At 40.8% G+C, this 18,107-nt stretch overlaps 1 protein-coding gene across 1 annotated transcript in view; it reads left to right on the forward strand.

Annotated features, from left to right (window-relative positions):
- The window catches only part of LOC110336381 (carcinoembryonic antigen-related cell adhesion molecule 5), a 29,617-nt gene extending 12,405 nt beyond the window's left edge, over positions 1-17,212 (forward strand). The window contains exons 3-9 of the mRNA XM_021218896.1: positions 2,363-2,722; positions 3,911-4,261; positions 6,071-6,430; positions 8,131-8,481; positions 13,741-14,100; positions 15,359-15,712; positions 16,709-17,212. Coding sequence (XP_021074555.1) covers positions 2,363-2,722; positions 3,911-4,261; positions 6,071-6,430; positions 8,131-8,481; positions 13,741-14,100; positions 15,359-15,712; positions 16,709-16,992 — 2,420 coding nt within the window. The 3' untranslated portion in view covers positions 16,993-17,212. The remainder of the gene's footprint in view (positions 1-2,362; positions 2,723-3,910; positions 4,262-6,070; positions 6,431-8,130; positions 8,482-13,740; positions 14,101-15,358; positions 15,713-16,708) is intronic.
- The last annotated feature ends 895 nt before the right edge of the window (positions 17,213-18,107 follow it).

The following is an 18,107-nucleotide window of genomic DNA, read 5'->3' on the forward strand; positions in this document are numbered from 1 at the left end:
AAAAAAAAAAAAGAAAATTTATTTTGGATTTTGTATAAATTTAGTAAATGACTCTCACCTCATTCCTTATTCTTCAACCTTGTCCCAAGAATTTAAAGCTACTAATTGACATAGAATCAAGGTGTGATTATCAGATGTAAGCTGGCTTTGTAAGTTAGCATATTGACCTTTACTTAGCAACTGAACTTGGGAAGTATTAATATCTCTAGCATGATTTCATTATTCCATGTCCTTTGCCTCTGCTTTCCAAAATGTTCACCTTTGTAATTGAGGACCTGCATCTAATATTGTTGTTACCAAGTGTAATTATATTATAATTATAATTATATTCTGAGTTGCCCATGTATTTAATATCTGCTTCACATAGGGTAAATGTATACCATATAATATGATCATTTACTTGAATCTCCTCATATGTCATATGTTTATAGGATACTATTTATTTTTTTCATAACCATGGGGGTGTGTATTGTCTGCTGGTAGTTATTGTATAGTAACTGGATTAATTAAGTTTGGTTTTCTAATAAAGTTGGGTCCCCTCTTCAGTCTCATCATGTGGTGGTTTGGTAGTTTCATGTCTAAATTAATGTGTGTCTGAGTATTTTTCTTATTTTTCACTTATAAATCTATGACTATTGAGGATAAAATATGAATTAACAGACCAATAGTAATGGTAATTGCCATTATGTCAATCTCAATTGTATTTCCATTATCTATTTCTATTTTCAAGCCATCTAAGGCAGCACTACATATAGGGTCCTAGCACCTTGGTGTTTTTTTATTCTCCATCCTTAACTCTCTCCTTGACAACTTTTCAGATGACTTACCAAATCTGATGGCTTCTCGGGTTGTGTGCATCTGGCATGATTTCTCTGTCCTGGTGCTGGTGTCAGGCATTGGTGTACCAAATGGTGTTTTTTGAAAAAAAATATCAATTTTACCAAAAAAGTCTCAGGAGCCAGATGCTTGTGTGAGAGCCTGATAAATAAGAGAAGCAGAGAAAACACCTAGCTGACCTTCCTTCTCAGTTGACATTCCTCAGATAGAGACTTCTCATTCTCTCTGCCTTCAAATTGAATATGCCTCCCCTCTTCCTGTGAGTAGCTATATCCATCCTCCTGACTCCCTCTTAATCTGTCTTTTTATGTTTACTCCCTGTCAACTGGTTGCTTGTCCTGACTCTTGACCTATGGTTTAAAATAAACAGAAAGCTCTTGGACTAAAGGTGAGGCTGAACAGCACAACTAGAAACAGGTTTTTCCAGTAAATAACAAAATCTCAGGGTTCCCAGTGTAATCAAAATCCTACCACAGTGCATCAATTGTCAGGAGCTCACTCTAATAGGTGAGGAAGATCATGATAATAAATCACTCTATTGTCTGGATTCTCCTAAGTAGGACAACAACTTGAGAGGAGTCTCAGTGTTTTTAGGACAGAATTCACAGAACCAGACAGAGGCTCAGCCTCAGGAAGCACACAATGAAAAAGAGATGGTAAGGATAGGTGTGACAGTTTTCTTACATAAACATAACCACTATTAAAGTCTTTTGGAAGCTGATGTTCTAAGCTATGATTTACTAGACAAAAAAAAAACAAACCAAACCAACACATGTTGATCAGTGACATAGTTCAATGGACATAGGCATTTGCATCATTGTCTGATAATGTGAGAATCAATGAACTCAAAGTGTCTTTCAACCTTAACAATGTCCTGCACTATGTCCTGTACCTACCTACACACACTGTGACACACATGAACTCACACAATGTAATTTGTAAATAAGTGTAAAAAGTTAAAAAAAAAGTGAAGAAATTTAGCATGGTATGCCCAAATTTACTAATATTTGAAATAAATCTAAGGGCATGCAGAGTAATATAACAAAATAGTTTCATCCATAGGTATCTGGTAGTTTTCCAGGATACATTTTCTTAAAAATTATAAGACAAATCACAGTTCTCATGATGCCACTGCCCTAGTTGACAAGAAGAATGGCAAGTAAAAAATAACCTTGAAGTTGATGTCAAGTATTGACTGGAACGACAAGAGGAAGAGAACAATAACAGCAAAGAGTCAGAGAGTTAAGCTACAGGGTGTGTAGGGGAAAAGGTATGGGAGGCATCAACCCAATACTAACCTACACTGAATATTATCAGGTAAATCAAGGGCAGTGAGTCAGAGCCATGCTGACACCTGAGTAGAGACTTTCATGTAGAAGAAATTAGAAGTGCAGGAACACAAAGTAGGCTACAGAGACACTAACCCATACAGTTAGGCTAACAATGAACATACCTGGGCAGGATTCAGGGCTTCATATTACCAAAAAGCATTGTATATTATATAGTTCTCTCTTTTTGTTTCTAGCATCTCTTTGGACATGTGAGCACACTTCTCCCCATGCCAAGCTCACCATTGAATCAGTGCCACCCAGCATTTCTGAAGGGGGAAGTGTTCTCCTACTGGTTAAAAATCTCCCCAAAAATCTTCTATCCCTTTTCTGGTACAAAGGAGTTATTGCAGTGAAGAAGTTTGAGGTTGCCAGACACATAAAAGCCACAAATTCAAGTGTTCCAGGGCCTGCACACACTGGTCGTGAGACAGTATACAGAAATGGATCCCTGCTGCTACAGGAAGTTATGCAGAGTGATACTGGATTCTATACTCTACGAACTATGAGTACAGATCTGAAAGATGAAGTAGCACATGTGCAACTGTACATGGACAGTAAGTGGTTCTCTGTGATTGTTTAATGCAGGGTGGGGCTTAGACACAGGATTGTCATGCCTAGACTGTGTCTCCTTCTCCGACTGCACTGTGTCCCCAGGTTGTGGTTTAAGCACTTAGTGCAGAACACACTGCATTGGAGCCAAACAGCCATAGATCAGACATTGTTGTCTGACTCTCCCCTGTACCAAGTAAGTCATCGATGGAAAGCAACTCAGTGTAAGAAGTCATAGTCTTTCACGAATCAGAGTTGTAACCATGTATATGAGGAAATCATTGAATTCTCACGGGGAAGTGAGTACTAGGAAGCCCTGACCACAGTAATCTAACTGAGGCTTAACCCCAGGTGACCTGCAGGATTATTTGATATGACATTCACCTTACTTTTTTCAGTGCTTAGAGGGAACCAGAGTTTAAGGCAATCATGTCAAAATGGGGTATTTATTAGCTCCAAGTGTCAGGAGTCTGTAAATATAATCTACAACCTCATGTAGTTAAAATGAGGAGTGCTGCATACTGGTTTGCCCCTTATGGTTTGTTCAGTGTGCTCTGTTCTCCTTTATCATCCACCCAGAGGTATATTTTCATGCAGTGGTCTGGACCCTGCAATATAAATGTCCAATTGAACAGTATATACTACAGGAGACCCTTGTAGCGGCATATTAAACTGAGGCTTCCATTTTCCAAAGGACTCTAGCATGTGTCAAGATCACTTGAAGCCAGCAATTCTACTACCTGAAACTTTTCTAATACCTGAGTCTGCAAAGTTCAGACTTCTCCTTGCCCTCATTTGCCCCAATCCTGTTGGCTGAAGTGCAGACCTATCAGCTGGAGTGGCTTTTGGCTATAGCAATAAAGGAAAAAATTGTTAAGGGGAAACATCATATCAAACTTCAGTGGGCATGAGAGTGCTCAGTATCTGACTGTGGGCAGGGAAGAGCTTGGAGAAATGAGAGAGAGAGAGAGAGAGAGAGAGAGAGAGAGAGAGAGATCCTAGCAGAGAAATGATACACTCGGTGTCCCTGAGAGAATAGAAATCATGTTGCTGACATTCACCAAGTAGAATAGGCATACCCATACCTGCAGCTTTAGGCTGATTGATAAATCTACTTGCTCATGACAAAGATCATCACTTTCCCTCCAACCCAATATTCACAATGATAATTTTTCTTTCTCTTTTTTGTCTAGCCTACCTTTCGACTTGCTATCACCCTTTGCAAGTCAAGATTGAACCAGTTCCTCAGAATGTTGTTGTAGGGGAAAATGTTCTTCTTCTAGTTCATAATTTTCCAGAAGACTTCCAAGCATTTTTCTGGTACAAATCAGCATATAGAAGAGAGACATACAAAATTGCAGAATACAGCAGAGCCATGGATACCACCATTATGGGGAGTGCTTACAGTTCAAGAGAGTTTATATACACCAATGGCTCCATGCTGATAATGGCTGTCACTGAAGATGATGCAGGATATTTCATGCTAGAAATTTTAAGAGAAGATTTAAAGATTGAAGAAGCCTACATTCAACTCTTTGTAAATAGTAAGTGACTCTCCTACTTTATACACTGAACTGTCTAGAAGGAGCTGCACTTATTGACTTTCCCATTGTATTTTTCTCAAAACTGGGGTTTTTGCACTTACTTCAGTAGACACATAGACAAACTCCCTCTATGTAGTATTCCTGCATGGTGAAGTCATGGTGGGTAACTCATCCCAAGGATATCAGCCCCTGCCTACATTCTTGGGATTCTGTCCAGGAACTTGTCCTTGAGAAAGTTCCTCAGAGACAATGAGCACACCTGGTTGATAAAATAATGGAATACTCCCTGGTTACTAAGCAAGGATAGCATAGCTGTATATGTTCCCAGCCTATGAACTAACTGTCCTGATGGGATCATGGGGCTTATAGGAAAGTCATGATTGCCAGGGAGAGGGGAATGGACATTAGTCTTCCTAAGAAATGTTTGTCCTCTCAGGTCTAGCTCAGGGAATTCTTTTCTGCAGGCACATGACAACAGGCTATATTTATCTGGATAGTTCTCCAGGCATGAGCTGCAGTTCCCCTAATTATCAATATGTGCACTATTGTGACACACAATCCATATTCAGACTAGTATTTATCAGAACCAGGACCTTACCTTTTAGCCTGGCTTCTACTTCTTCCCCTATAGATCAGAAAGTCAAGGACACTCACTTTTTAGACCTAGTGGCTGGCTCCCATGTATGCTACTCTGTAGTGCATCATGTTCATTTATCCATTTTTATACATTTCCTTTGGGAAAGATAGGGTAGCTGAGGGACATCACCTAGACAGATGCTCCCTAGAAAGCCCAGGGAGCACATAGGAAGACCCATCTCATAGCTCATCAAGCAGAACTGGTAGCATCATCTTGAAACTCTTCAAGGGACAATGGAGTCCACCCCATCTTTCCAGGACTCAGCTTTTTCACTCTCACAAACCCAACGTGTGAAATTGCATAAATCCATTCCTGGTCCTATGTCTTGGGTCAGAATGCTGCCTGGTAGCTCCACTCAGAAGAGGTCTACCCCTTTCCTCATGCATTACTCTGCTGTTCCTATTTTGAGTACTCACAGGCGTCCCTGTCCATTTCTAGCTTAGAGAAATATTCCATCTTTATAGAACTTTGAGATCAGTGGGTAGACTGTGTCAGCAGTTGTGTTTGTGCTTCCCATATGAAGCACAGAATCTCTGTCTTTGGTGGTGACAGACCCAACTCAGGACAAAGTAGATATCAACTTTGAGTTAAGTAGCTATCCTCTCTGGGCACAGGAATGTTTCTAAGCTTTTGATCACTACGTGGTTTTGAGAACTAACTAAAATATAAACAGAGAAGGGGAAGAGGGACACTGGGCAGTACTAAATGTGGAGCTGGGAAGAGCAGTGTTTTTAATACAGATTCTTATAAAGTCCCAGATGCAGTTAATTGGAAGAATGGCCAGGAAACCAAAGGAAGAAAGTGAAGTTAGGTGACTGGAAGCGCAGGAAGTAGAGAGGAGTGCAACCACAATAACAACAACAGTAAACAATAACAAAGGGTGAGGGAGTTAAGGTGCATGATGTGTAGGGACAAAGATTAGGGGTGCATCACCCCAACACGAATCTGTGCTGAATGATATCAGGGATTTGAGGACAGTGAGCCAGAACCATGTTGACACCTGAGTAGAGAGCACCATGCAGAGAGTATTTCAAGTAGAGGGACACAAAGTAGGACAGGGAGAGACGTCCTCAACCATTAGGCTTTAAAATGATCACTCCTCATGGCACAGGGCCTCATCTTAAAAGTACACAATGATCACAATTAATATGATTCTCTCTCTCTGCCTTTAGGCTTTGTTTCAAACACCAAGGACTCTGTCTCCACTGCAAGGCTCAGTATAGAATCAGTGCCACCCAGCATTGTTGAAGGGGAAAATGTTCTTCTACTGGTTCACAATCTCCCAAAAAATCTTCTATTCTTTTTCTGGTACAAAGGGATGATTGCAGAGAAGAAATCTGAGCTCATCCAACACATAATAGCCACAAATTCAAGCTTGCCAGGTCCTGCACACAGTGGTCAAGAAACTGTGTATAGTAATGGATCCCTACTGCTCCAGAGGGTCATGCAGAATGATACCCAATTCTATACTCTACGAACTATGAGTACAGATCTGAAGTTTGAAGTAGCACATGTGCAACTCCAGCTGGACAGTAAGTGGTTCTCTGTGATTGCTCATTGATTGGTGAGGCTTAGACTCATAGGATTGTCATCCCTGTACTGTGTCTCCTTCCCAAACTGCATTGTGTCTCAATGTTAGGGTTTGACCACTTAGTGTAGGACACTTATGGTAGAGAAAAACAGCCATAGATCAGACTTTATTGTCTGACTCTCTCAAGTACTAAAGAAATCACTGATGGAAAGCAACTCAGATTAATATGTCATGGTCTAGACACTATTGCACATGCCAGAAAGATTTTGTTGAAGGGACCCTGATATAGCGGTCTCTTGTGAAGCTATACCAGTGCCTGAAAAACAAAGAAGTGGATGCTCACAGTCAGCTAATGGATGGAACACAGGGCCCCCAATGGAGGATCTAGAGAAAGTACCCAAGGAGTTGAGGGGAACTGCAACCCTATAGGTGGAACAATATGAACTAACCAGTACCCCCAGAACTCATGTCTCTAGCTGCATATGTAGCAGGAGATGGCCAGTCACTTGGAAGAGATGCCCCTTGGTCTTGCAAACTTTATATGACCCCATACGGGGGAATGCCAGGGCCAAGAAGTAGGAGTAGGTGGGTAGAGGAGCATGGCAGGGTGAGGGTATAGGGAACTTTTGGGATACATTTGAAATGTAAATAAAGATAATATATAATAAAAAATTAAAAAAAATAGATGTCATGGTCTGCCAAATATGAAAGTTGTAGTGATGTATATGAGGAAACCATTGCATTCTCACAGGGAAGTAAGTACCATGAAGCCCTGATAACAGTCATCAGACCCAGGTTTGGCTACAGGTAACCCTGGGGATCATTTGCTGTGACATTACACAACTTTTCTCAGTGCATATTGAGAACCATGGACAAAGGCCAATAATGTCAAAATGGGTATTTATTAGCTCCAAGTGTCAGAGGTCTGTAAATATAATCTAAAATCTCATGCAGATAAAATGAGGAGTGCTGTATCCTGGCTTGCCCCTTACAGCCTGCTCAGTGTGCTCTGTTCTCTTTTATCATCTGCCCAGGGGTGGATTTTCCTGCAGTGGTCTGGACCTGCAATATCAATGTCCTATTGAACATTATATACTACAGGCGACTCTGGTAGTGGCATTTTAAACTGAGGCTTCTATTTTCCAAAGGACTCTAGCATGTGTCAAGATCACTTGAAGCCAGTCATTTTATTATCTAAATCTTTTCTAATACCTTTGCCTTAGAAGAAGATCAGACTTCTTGCTATCAATAAGCCCCAGTCCAGAGAGCTGTAGGGCAGAACAGCAAGCATATTCATCAGGTGGAGTTAGTGGTTGGCTGTAGCTATAAAGGTAATTGGAACAAAAGTCACAGAATTCAGAGGAGGCATTATATAAAACTTCAGTAGGTATGATAGTACCCAGTATCTAACTGAGGGCAGTGAGGAGCCAGGCATGGAAAAAAACAAGAGAGAGAGAGAGAGAGAGAGAGAGAGAGAGAGAGAGAGAGAGAGAGAGAGAGAGATCATGGCAGAGAAATTATACACTTAGCATCCCTGAGAGAATGGAAGTCTAGTTGCTGACATTCTCCAGGTCAGATAGACATGCCCACACATGCGTCTTTAGGCTGAGTGATAAATCTATTTGCTCATGACAAAAATAATCACCTTTCTACCAACCTAATATTCACAATGCTAATTTCTCTTTTTCTTTTTTTGTCTAGCTTCCCTTTCTACTTGGTATCACCCTTTGCAAGTCATGATCGAATCACTTCCTCAGAATGTTGCTGTAGGGAAAAGTGTTCTTCTCCTAGTTCATAATTTTCCAGAAGACTTTCGAGCATTTTTCTGGTATAAATCAGCATATAAGTCAGATACATCTAAAATTGTAGAATACTACAGATTCACGGATTCTGCCACCGTGGGGACTGCATACAGAGGAAGAGAGGTGATATTCACCAACGCATCCATGGTGATGATTGATGTCACTGAGGACGATGCAGGATTTTACATGCTAGAAATTTTAAGAGAAGACTTCAAAGTTGAAAAAGCCTATGTTCAACTCCATGTAAATAGTAAGTGATGCTAGATGGCTTCCAGGTGCTGTATATGCTTATCCTACTTTATACATAGAACTGTTTAGTAGGAGCTGGACTTATTGCATTTTTTTCTTGAAACTGGGGTTTTTGCACTTACTTCAGTATACACATTGAGTAGACAAACTCCCTCTCTGTTGTATTTCCATGTTGGGGCTTGGGCGTTTAGTGCAGGACTCACATGGTACAGAATAACTGCAATTGATCAGAATGCTTCATTTGACTTCACCATGCATGTGAAGTCATGGTGGGTAACTCATCCCAAGGATATCAGCCCTGCCTACATTCTTGGAATTCTGTCCAGGAACTTGTCCTTGAGAAAGATCCTCAGAGGCTATGAGCACACCTGGTTGATAAAATAATGGGATACTCCCTGGTTACTAAGCAAGGATAGCATAGCTGTATATGTGCCCAGCCTATGAACTAACTGTCCTGATGGGATTATGCGGCTTATAGGAAAGTCATGATTGCCAGGGAGAGGGGAATGGATATTAGTCTTCCTAAGAAATGTTTGTCCTCTCAGGTCTAGCTCAGGGAATTCTTTTCTGCAGGCACATGACAACAGGCTATATTTATCTGGATAGTTCTCCAGGCATGAGCTGCAGTTCCCCTAGTTATCAATATGTGCACTATTGTGACACACAATCCATATTCAGACTAGTATTTATCAGAACCAGGACCTTACCTTTTAGCCTGGCTTCTACTTCTTCCCCTATAGATCAGAAAGTCAAGGACACTCACTTTTTAGACCTAGTGGCTGGTTCCCATGTATGCTACTCTGTGAGTGCATCATGTTCATTTATCCATTTTATACATTTCCTTTGGGAAAGATAGGGTAGCTGAGGGACATCACCTAGACAGATGCTCCCTAGAAAGCCCAGGGAGCACATAGGAAGACCCATCTCATAGCTCATCAAGCAGAACTGGTAGCATCATCTTGAAACTCTTCAAGGGACAATGGAGTCCACCCCATCTTTCCAGGACTCAGCTTTTTCACTCTCACAAACCCAACGTGTGAAATTGCATAAATCCATTCCTGGTCCTATGTCTTGGGTCAGAATGCTGCCTGGTAGCTCCACTCAGAAGAGTTCTACCCCTTTCCTCATGCATCACTCTGCTGTTCCTATTTTGAGTACTCACAGGTGACCCTGTCCATTTCTAGCTTAGAGAAATATTCCATCTTTATAGAACTTTGAGATCAGTGGTTAGATGGTGTCTGCTGCTGAGTTTGTGTTTCACATAATATGCACAGAATCTCTCTCTTTGTTGGTGCCAGACAAAATCCAATGCACAGTAGATGTCAGTCCTGAGATAAGTTGCTGTGCTCTCAGGACACAGGGAGACTTATAAGGTTTTTTGTTTTTTCACAGTGTGATTGAGAACTAAAATATAAAGAGAGAAGGGAGAAAGCAACACTGGGCAATATTGAAAGTGTATGTGTGGGAGCTCTGTTTTGAATACCGAACAATCCTCTGCTCATGGAACTCTGGGAGATGCATCTGCCTGGGAGGGGGGTCCACTTAGTGATCTAAAGTACAGTGGAGCTCAGTAGCTGTATTGGAGCTGAAGTTTCACAAAAAGGACAACCTTGTGGCCCTCTGAAAAGGACACACCATCTGTAAGGAGCTCTGCTTACAGTTGATCAGGAGAATGATAGTAGTTCAGTCTGCTGTGTAGATTCTCCTAATAGGCAAAAGGTCCTGAGAGAACTCTTCAGATTGTAGAAGAGAATACAAGGTGTCAGACAGAAGCTTATCATCAAGAAGCTCTTAGTGAACATAAATTTTAAGCATGGGCATGAGATTTTTCTTATGTTTAGTTATTTACAATGAGAAGAATATTATGAGACTAATATTCCCATCTAAGCCTTCTCTAACAAAAAATTACTCTCACTTTGATCAATAATATCTATTAAAGCATGCAGCTATTTGCTACATTGTCTCATGACCTGAGAATTGATGAGCCTAGTGTGTCCTTTGATTTCTACGGTGCTATGTCCTGCATCCATCTACGCACACTGAGACTCAGTCTTACACAGGACTCATACACAAATATAATTTGCAAATAAGTGTAAAAATCAAAGCCTTTTGAAAAAATTTGCTCTGTATGCCCAAACATATGAATCATACATGTATATGTGTATATATATATATATATATATATATATATATATATATGAACCTATCAATGATTTAAATATGTACACATACAGAGAGAAACATAAAGCATGTCATGACTTCATTCAATCATTCTTTCAGTCATTCATTATCCAGATTTATCTGATTATTTTTTTTAGACTATATTTCTTTAAAAATTATAAGACAAATTCCAATTCTTACAATGTCACAGTCCACATTGACTGGAAGAATGGCCAGTAAGGAAAGGTAGAAACCGAAGCTAGGTTATTTGAACCACAAGAAGCACATAAGAGAACAACAAGAACAACAATAAAGACAATAACAAAGAGTCAGGCAGTAAAGATGCAGGGTGTGTAGGGGCAAAGATTAGGGGTGCATCACCCCAACAGAAATCTATGCTGAATGATATCAGGGATCTGAGGACAATGAGCCAGAACCATATTGATATCCGAGTATAGAACACCATTCAGAGAATATCACAAGTAGAGGGACACAAAGTAGGACAGAGAGACATTCCCTCCACAGATAGGCTTCACAGTGAACACTCCTCAGGACACAAGGACTCATTTTAAAAATTCACAATATAGAGAAATTATTTTATCATTAAGTATAGGACACATTTTCTCCTATGTTCATCACAGCCTTATTTATAATATCAAGGACCTGGAAAGAACCCATTTGACTCTCAACAAAGGAATGGATGCATTTACACAATGGAGTACTACTCAATTATCAAAACAATAAATTTATGAAATTCTTAGGCAAATGGATGGAACTAGAAAGTATCATCCTGAGTGAGGTAACCCAATCACAAATAAAACCACACATACTATGCACTCACTGATAAGTGGATTAGCCCAGAAGCTCGGAATACCCAGGATTCAATTCACAGACCACATGAAACTCAAGAAGAAGGAAGTCCAAAATGTGGATACTTTGGTCCTTCTAAGAAGAGAAAACAAAATACCCATGGAAGGAGTTACAGAGACAAAGTGTGGAGCAGAGACTGAAGGAATTACCACCCAGAGACTGCCCCACCTGGGTATCCATCCCACATACAATCACCAAACCCAGACACTTTTTTGGATGCCAACAAGTGCTTACTTACAAAAGCCTGTTATAGCTGTCTCTGGATGGCCTCCACCAGTGCCTGACAAACACACAGGTGGATCCTTGCAGCCGACCACTGGACTGAGCACAGGTTACCCAATGAAGGAGCAAGAGAAAGGACCCAAGGAGTTGAAGGCGTTTGCAGCCCCATAGGAAGGACAACAAGATGAACTGACCAGTAAACCCAGAGCTCCAAGGGACTAAATCACCAATCAAAGAGTACACATGTTGGGACTCATGGCTCCAGCTGCCTGTTCAGCAGAGGGTGGCCTAGTTGGTCATCAATGGGACAAGAGGCCCTTGCTCCTGTGAAGGCTTGATGCCCCAGTGTAGGGGAATGCCAGGGCCAGGAAGCAGGTGTGGGTGGGTTGGTGAGTAGGGGAAGGAGGTGGGGATAGGGAGTTTTTGGAGGGAAAACCAGGAAAGGGGACAACATTTGAAATGTGAATAATGTAAATACCTAATAAAAATTTCAACATTGCAAAAATTCTTTGATGTTAAGCATTAAGAAAGTGCTAATTTCAAGCACAGTGAGAAAAATTATCAATACTATTTCCATGATTTTTGTCAAACATGATTTTAATATTTTTAACTGTTAATATTCAACAAACAGACTATTTTTAGATATATTTCATTGTTATGTCTTGTCGCTCCCGTCGCTCCTGCCTGCAGGATAGAAGGACTTCGACATGCATAGATTCTTCTACAACTTCTTTATTCTCTTGCTTGCCGAGGCGAAAGGACCCCGAGCCCGAAACCCTCTGGTTTATATAGCCCTAAGGGGAACGTGTCTGCCTGTGATTGGTGCTTACTTCTGAACCTCATTAGCATCTCTGTGCTGGCTGGACGGGCGGAGCCTGGCGCATGCGCCTAGCAAGCTGTTTTTTCTCTCCCTTCCCCCTTTTGGGTCGGGCGCCATTTTGCTACGGCAGAATGCGGCGGCTTGCCACAATGTCTCACTTTTCATTTTTGATTTTATGAGTTTTGATACTGTCTCTGTGCCCTCTGGTTTGTCTAGCTAAGGGTTTATCTACCTGGTTGATTTTCTCAAAGAACAAGCACCTGGTTTTGTTGATTCTTGTATAGTTCTTTTTGTTTCTAATTGGTTGTTTTCAGCCCTGAGTTTGATTATTTCTTGCCATCTACTCCTCTTGGGTATATTTGCTTCCTTTTGTTCTAGAGCTTTCAGGTGTGCTGTGAAGCTGCCAGTGTAAGCTCTTTTCAGTTTCCTTTTGGAGGTACTCAGAGTTATGTGTTTTCCTCTTACCACTGCTTCCATTATGTCCTATAAGTTTTTGTATGATGTGTCCTCATTTTCATTAAATTAAGTCTTATTTTTTATTTATTTCTTCCTTGACCAAGTTATCATCGAGTATGCTTTCCATTGTTTTTTTGTTTTTGTTTTTTGTTTGTTTTGGGTTTTTTTTTGGTGTTTGAGCCCAGCCTTAATCTGTGGTGATCTGATAGGGTGCATGGGATTATTTTAATCTTGTATTTGTTGAGGCCCGTTTAGTGCAGTTTTGGAGAAGATGCCATGAACGTTTCTTTTGGTTTAGGATGAAATGTTCTAGATACACTGATAAACTTTTTAAAGTAAACATATAGTTAGACAATGTACACAGATATATACTGCACTTTAAATAGTCTCTCACTATGTCAGGTAGTGGTATAGAATGATTCATTTTTAATATTTTATGGTCTTTAACTAAGCTTAATTCCCAAAAATATTTTGTATGTTTTGAAATAACTTAGTATTCAATATTAGATATAGGATCCTCATTTATGGATAGTATTAAGTGTTCATTAATGATTTTTTGGGTATGAAAGGATATGAATATAAAAGTTGAACAAATTTTCTGTGTATTATTTGATTCTCAAAATACTCAATATTATTACTAAGGTTGATGTATAAAATGCATTTAAATAATAAGAAATTAAGAAAAAATATGCAATGGTCACAATAAACATGATTCTCTTTCTTTGCTTTTAGGCTTTGTTCCAAACTCCAAGAACTCTGTCTCCCCTGCAAGGCTCAGTATAGAATCAGTGCCACCCAGCATTGCTGAAGGGGAAAGTGTTCTTCTACTGGTTCACAATCTCCCAAAAAATCTTCAGTCCCTTTTCTGGTACAGAGGGGTGATTGCAGAGGAGAAATCTGAGCTCATCCAACACATTATAGCCACAAGTTCAAGCTTGCCAGGGCCTGCACACAGTGGTCGAGAAACACTATATAGCAATGGATCCCTGCTGCTCCAGAAGGTCATACAGAATGATACTGGATTCTATACTCTACGAACTATGAGTACAGATCTGAAAGATGAAGTAGCACATGTGCAACTCCAGGTGGACAGTAAGTGGTTCTCTGTGATTGCTCATTGCTGGGTGGGGCTTAAACTCACGGGGTTGTCATGCCTGTACTGTGCCTCCTTTCCCCACTGCATGTTGGGGTTTGAGCACTTAGTGTAGGTCACACAGGGTGGAGCCAATCAGACTTTTGTTTGACTCTCACTGGTGGAAAGCAACTCAGCTTAAGATGTCAGAGTCTGCCAAGAATCAGAGTTGAAACCAAGCATATGAGGAGACCATTGCATTCTGACAGTGAAGTATCAGGAAGCCCTGACTACAGTCATCTGACCCAGGCTTAACCACCGGTGACCCTGAGGATCCTTTGCCAGGACATTGCCATTACTTTTCTCAGTGCTTACAGGGAACCAGGATTTTAGGCCAATCATGTCAAAATTGGGTATTTATTAGCTCCAAGTGTCAGAGGTCTGTAAATATAACCTACAATCTCATGCAGATGAAAGGAATTGTGATGCTTACTGGCTTATTCCTTATGGCTTGTTCAGGGTGCTATGTTTCCTTCTATCCCCCAGAACTGATAGCAGAGGGGTGGATTGTCTTGCAGTGGTCTGGACCCTGCACTATCAATATCCTATTATACATTATATATTGCTGGCTTTCCCAGAGGCCAATCCTGTTGTGGCATATTAAATTGAGGTTTCCATTTTCCAAAATACTCTAGTTTGTTTCACCTCGACATACAGTCAGCCATTCTAGTCTTTGAAAAATTTCTAATACGTGAACCTGCCAAGAAATCAGACTTCTTACTCTCATTCAGCCCCAGGTCCGTGGGCTGCAGGGCCGAGTTGCAATCATGTGTATTAGGTAAATTTAGTGGCTGGCTGTAGCTATAAAGAAGATTGGAACAAAAGTTAAAAAGTGTTCAGGGAAGACATCATCACAAATTTCAGTGGTCATGAGTGTGCCCAGTGTCTGACTGAGGGGGGGGGAGTGAAGAGGCAGACAGAAAAAACAAGATAGAGAGAGAGAAGGGAGAGAGGGAGAGGGAGAGGGAGAGGGAGAGGGAGAGGGAGAGAGAGAGAGAGAGAGAGAGAGAGAGAGAGAGAGAGAGAGAGCTCCTTGTAGAGGAAATGATACATTCAGCACCCACGAGAGAATTGATGTTATATTGCTCATCTCCATTAGATAGTAGGGACACACCTATGCCTCCATATTTAGACTGAGGGATCAATTCATCTGCTCCAGATAAAGCTTTATGTCCAACCATAAGTTCCTGAATTGATAACTTTTCTCTTTTCTTGTAGCCTCTACTTGCTGTAACCTTCTCAACTCTGACCAACTCCAAATTGAATCAGTGCCTCGGAATATTGCTGTAGGGAAAAGTGTTCTTCTCACTGTTTGTAATGTGCCAGAAGACATTCAGACATTTTTCTGGTATAAATCGGTGTATAGGACAGATATTTTTAAAATTGCAGAATATAGCAGAGCCATGGAATCCACTATCTGGGGGCTTGCACACAGCGGAAGAGAGATGGTGTACAGTAACGGATCCCTGGTGATTCAGAATGTCACTGAGAATGATGCAGGACTGTATATGTTAGAAATTTTGTATAAGGACTTCAAACTTGAGAGAGCACACGTGCAAGTCCATGTAAATAGTAAGTGACTCTCACTGGCCTCTAGCTGTTTTGTATGGCTTATCCTGTTTTATATGCTGTACTATCTGGAAAGAGCCAGACATATTTACTCTCCCATTCCATTTTTACCCCACACTAGGGTTTGGGCATCTACTGCAGGAAATGCATTCCTTAGACAAACTGCAGTAGACCAGAATCCCCCACCAGTATCTTCTTGCAGAGAGGAGAACATATGCTGAATAACTCCGTACTAGTACATCAGAATCAGCACAAACTCTTGGAATTCTCACTGTACACCTGGCTTCAAGAGAGACTTAGTTGAGGAAGACATGAAGTGTTCACAAAGCCCACCAGGATCCTCTTGCTCCAAACTCTGTTCATGCTTCATCTTCATGTGCCACTGGGATCATTTTTGTCAATGCTTTATTATGATTTTCTGTTAGAGCTTGCAGAGAACACACTTATAGTGAATTCACAAGTTCCATAGACTATCGAACCAGTTATACACTGCCATGAAAGCTGGGCCATCACCTTCTGAATCACACTGCACATGTTCCTGGATCATTAACCAATTATTGCTTTGGGTTTTTGAGACTTCACAGGAAGGTCAGTGTCCCCAGTGGGAGAAGCAATGGAGACAGTTATTCCACCCTCCTACTTGTCCTCAGGGGTACAGCATAGGGAATACTCTTCTCCAGGTATATACTTAGAGTTTAAGCAGCTACCTCATTCCAAGATCTTGAGATTGACCATAACTAAGCTTAACTCAGACAGAACAACGATCAGTGCACAATCTGCTACTTTATAGAAAAAGCAAGACACAATACCCTCACAATACCTTAGTGGGTGAATTAGGGTTACACATCCCATGTATAATAAATCAAAAACACTAGATGTCTATGGTAACAGCTCCAATTTCTCCTCCCTGGAAGCTTTATTAAGAGTGAACTATAGAGGGAATCATTGAGCTCTCTGAAGGACTACTGTCATTTTGTCCCCTCCTCTGTTTCTTTACAGACCCTGTTTCCTGGCCTTTTGTGCGAGTGACTGACACTACAGTCAGAGTACAGAGCTCAGTGGTATTCACTTGCTTCTCAGCTGACCCTGGAATCTCCATCCGTTGGCTTTTCAATAAGCAGAGTCTGCAGCTCACAGAGAGAATGACACTTTCCCCATCAAAGTGCCAACTCAGCATAGATCCTGTCTGGAGGGAGGATGCTGGAAAGTATCAATGTGAGGTCTCCAACCCAGTCAGTTCAAAGTCCAGTCTCCCAATCCGTCTGACTGTGATGGAAGAGTGACCTCTCTCCTCTTGTCCTACAGCAGAGTGGGGTCATTTCCTTATTGATGGGGAGCAAAACTGAGATGAGTTAAGTGGAAAAAACAGTCAGTTACCACTCATGTACTGCCTTCATTGTTACTCATACCTGTAGTCCTGACATAATCATGTGCAGAAGGGCAGGCCATGATGTAATGTGAAACCTGTGTTCCTAAGCAAAATAAAGACATCAATATAATAAACACAACTGAGGTTAAGAGCTTAGGTTGTGGATCAAATATATAGTTTTTTTTCCTTTAGAATCCTTGAAGACTAATTTTAGCAGCCTCAAGTTTCCAAGTGTTCTGAGTCCCCTTTTAAATAGTGCAGTGATTGCTTGGAGACAAAGATCCCTTCATATGCTCAAATAGTTTCATCTAACACCCATTCTACCTGAAGGGACTGTCTATGGCTCACTGTGCACATCGGTGGTTTCTAAACAGTTTTGACCCACAATGTTTTTGATGTCCAGATGTAAAATCCTCGGTGCAATGGTCCACTCTCTAGTTTCATCTTGAGACTGACTTTTACTGTTGGATCTCATAATGATACTTTTCTTGTTTATATTTGTTTTGAGATGTATGCAATTATGTTACATATTATGTATTATATACCATATCATATGTCACACATTCCATATCACATATATTAATCATATGCCATTTCATATCCCACATATCATATATCATATATATGTTGCAAAGCCCATCTCTATCATTCACATTGCTACTTCATTCTTAGAGTCATACTTCTTCCTTAGGTATCCTCCAGTGAATTATCATGAACAATCTAAGCACAATAGCTCAATTTGTGATTTAATTAGACCACTGAGTTGAAAGCCATAGTTCCCTGGGTTTCTATTTCTGTTCATACATTGAATACTGAGGACCATCTCTGAGTCTTTCTGGAGAAGCACAATTGGAATTCTTATCACCGCCTCTTTGTAGGCTTTAGACAGCAAAGCCTTGGTTGGAAGTGGCCCATGCTGAGCAGAGGAGGTCAGTACATCTAGAGGAACACAGAACTTTGGGCTGCCTGGCTATTCTTGGTATGTCTACCATGAAGCTCTGCAGCTCCACTCACATGTCAGAAAGTCTT

The sequence above is a fragment of the Mus pahari genome, chromosome 19 (genome assembly GCF_900095145.1).
Source record: "Mus pahari chromosome 19, PAHARI_EIJ_v1.1, whole genome shotgun sequence".
NCBI classification, from domain to species: Eukaryota; Metazoa; Chordata; class Mammalia; order Rodentia; family Muridae; genus Mus; species Mus pahari.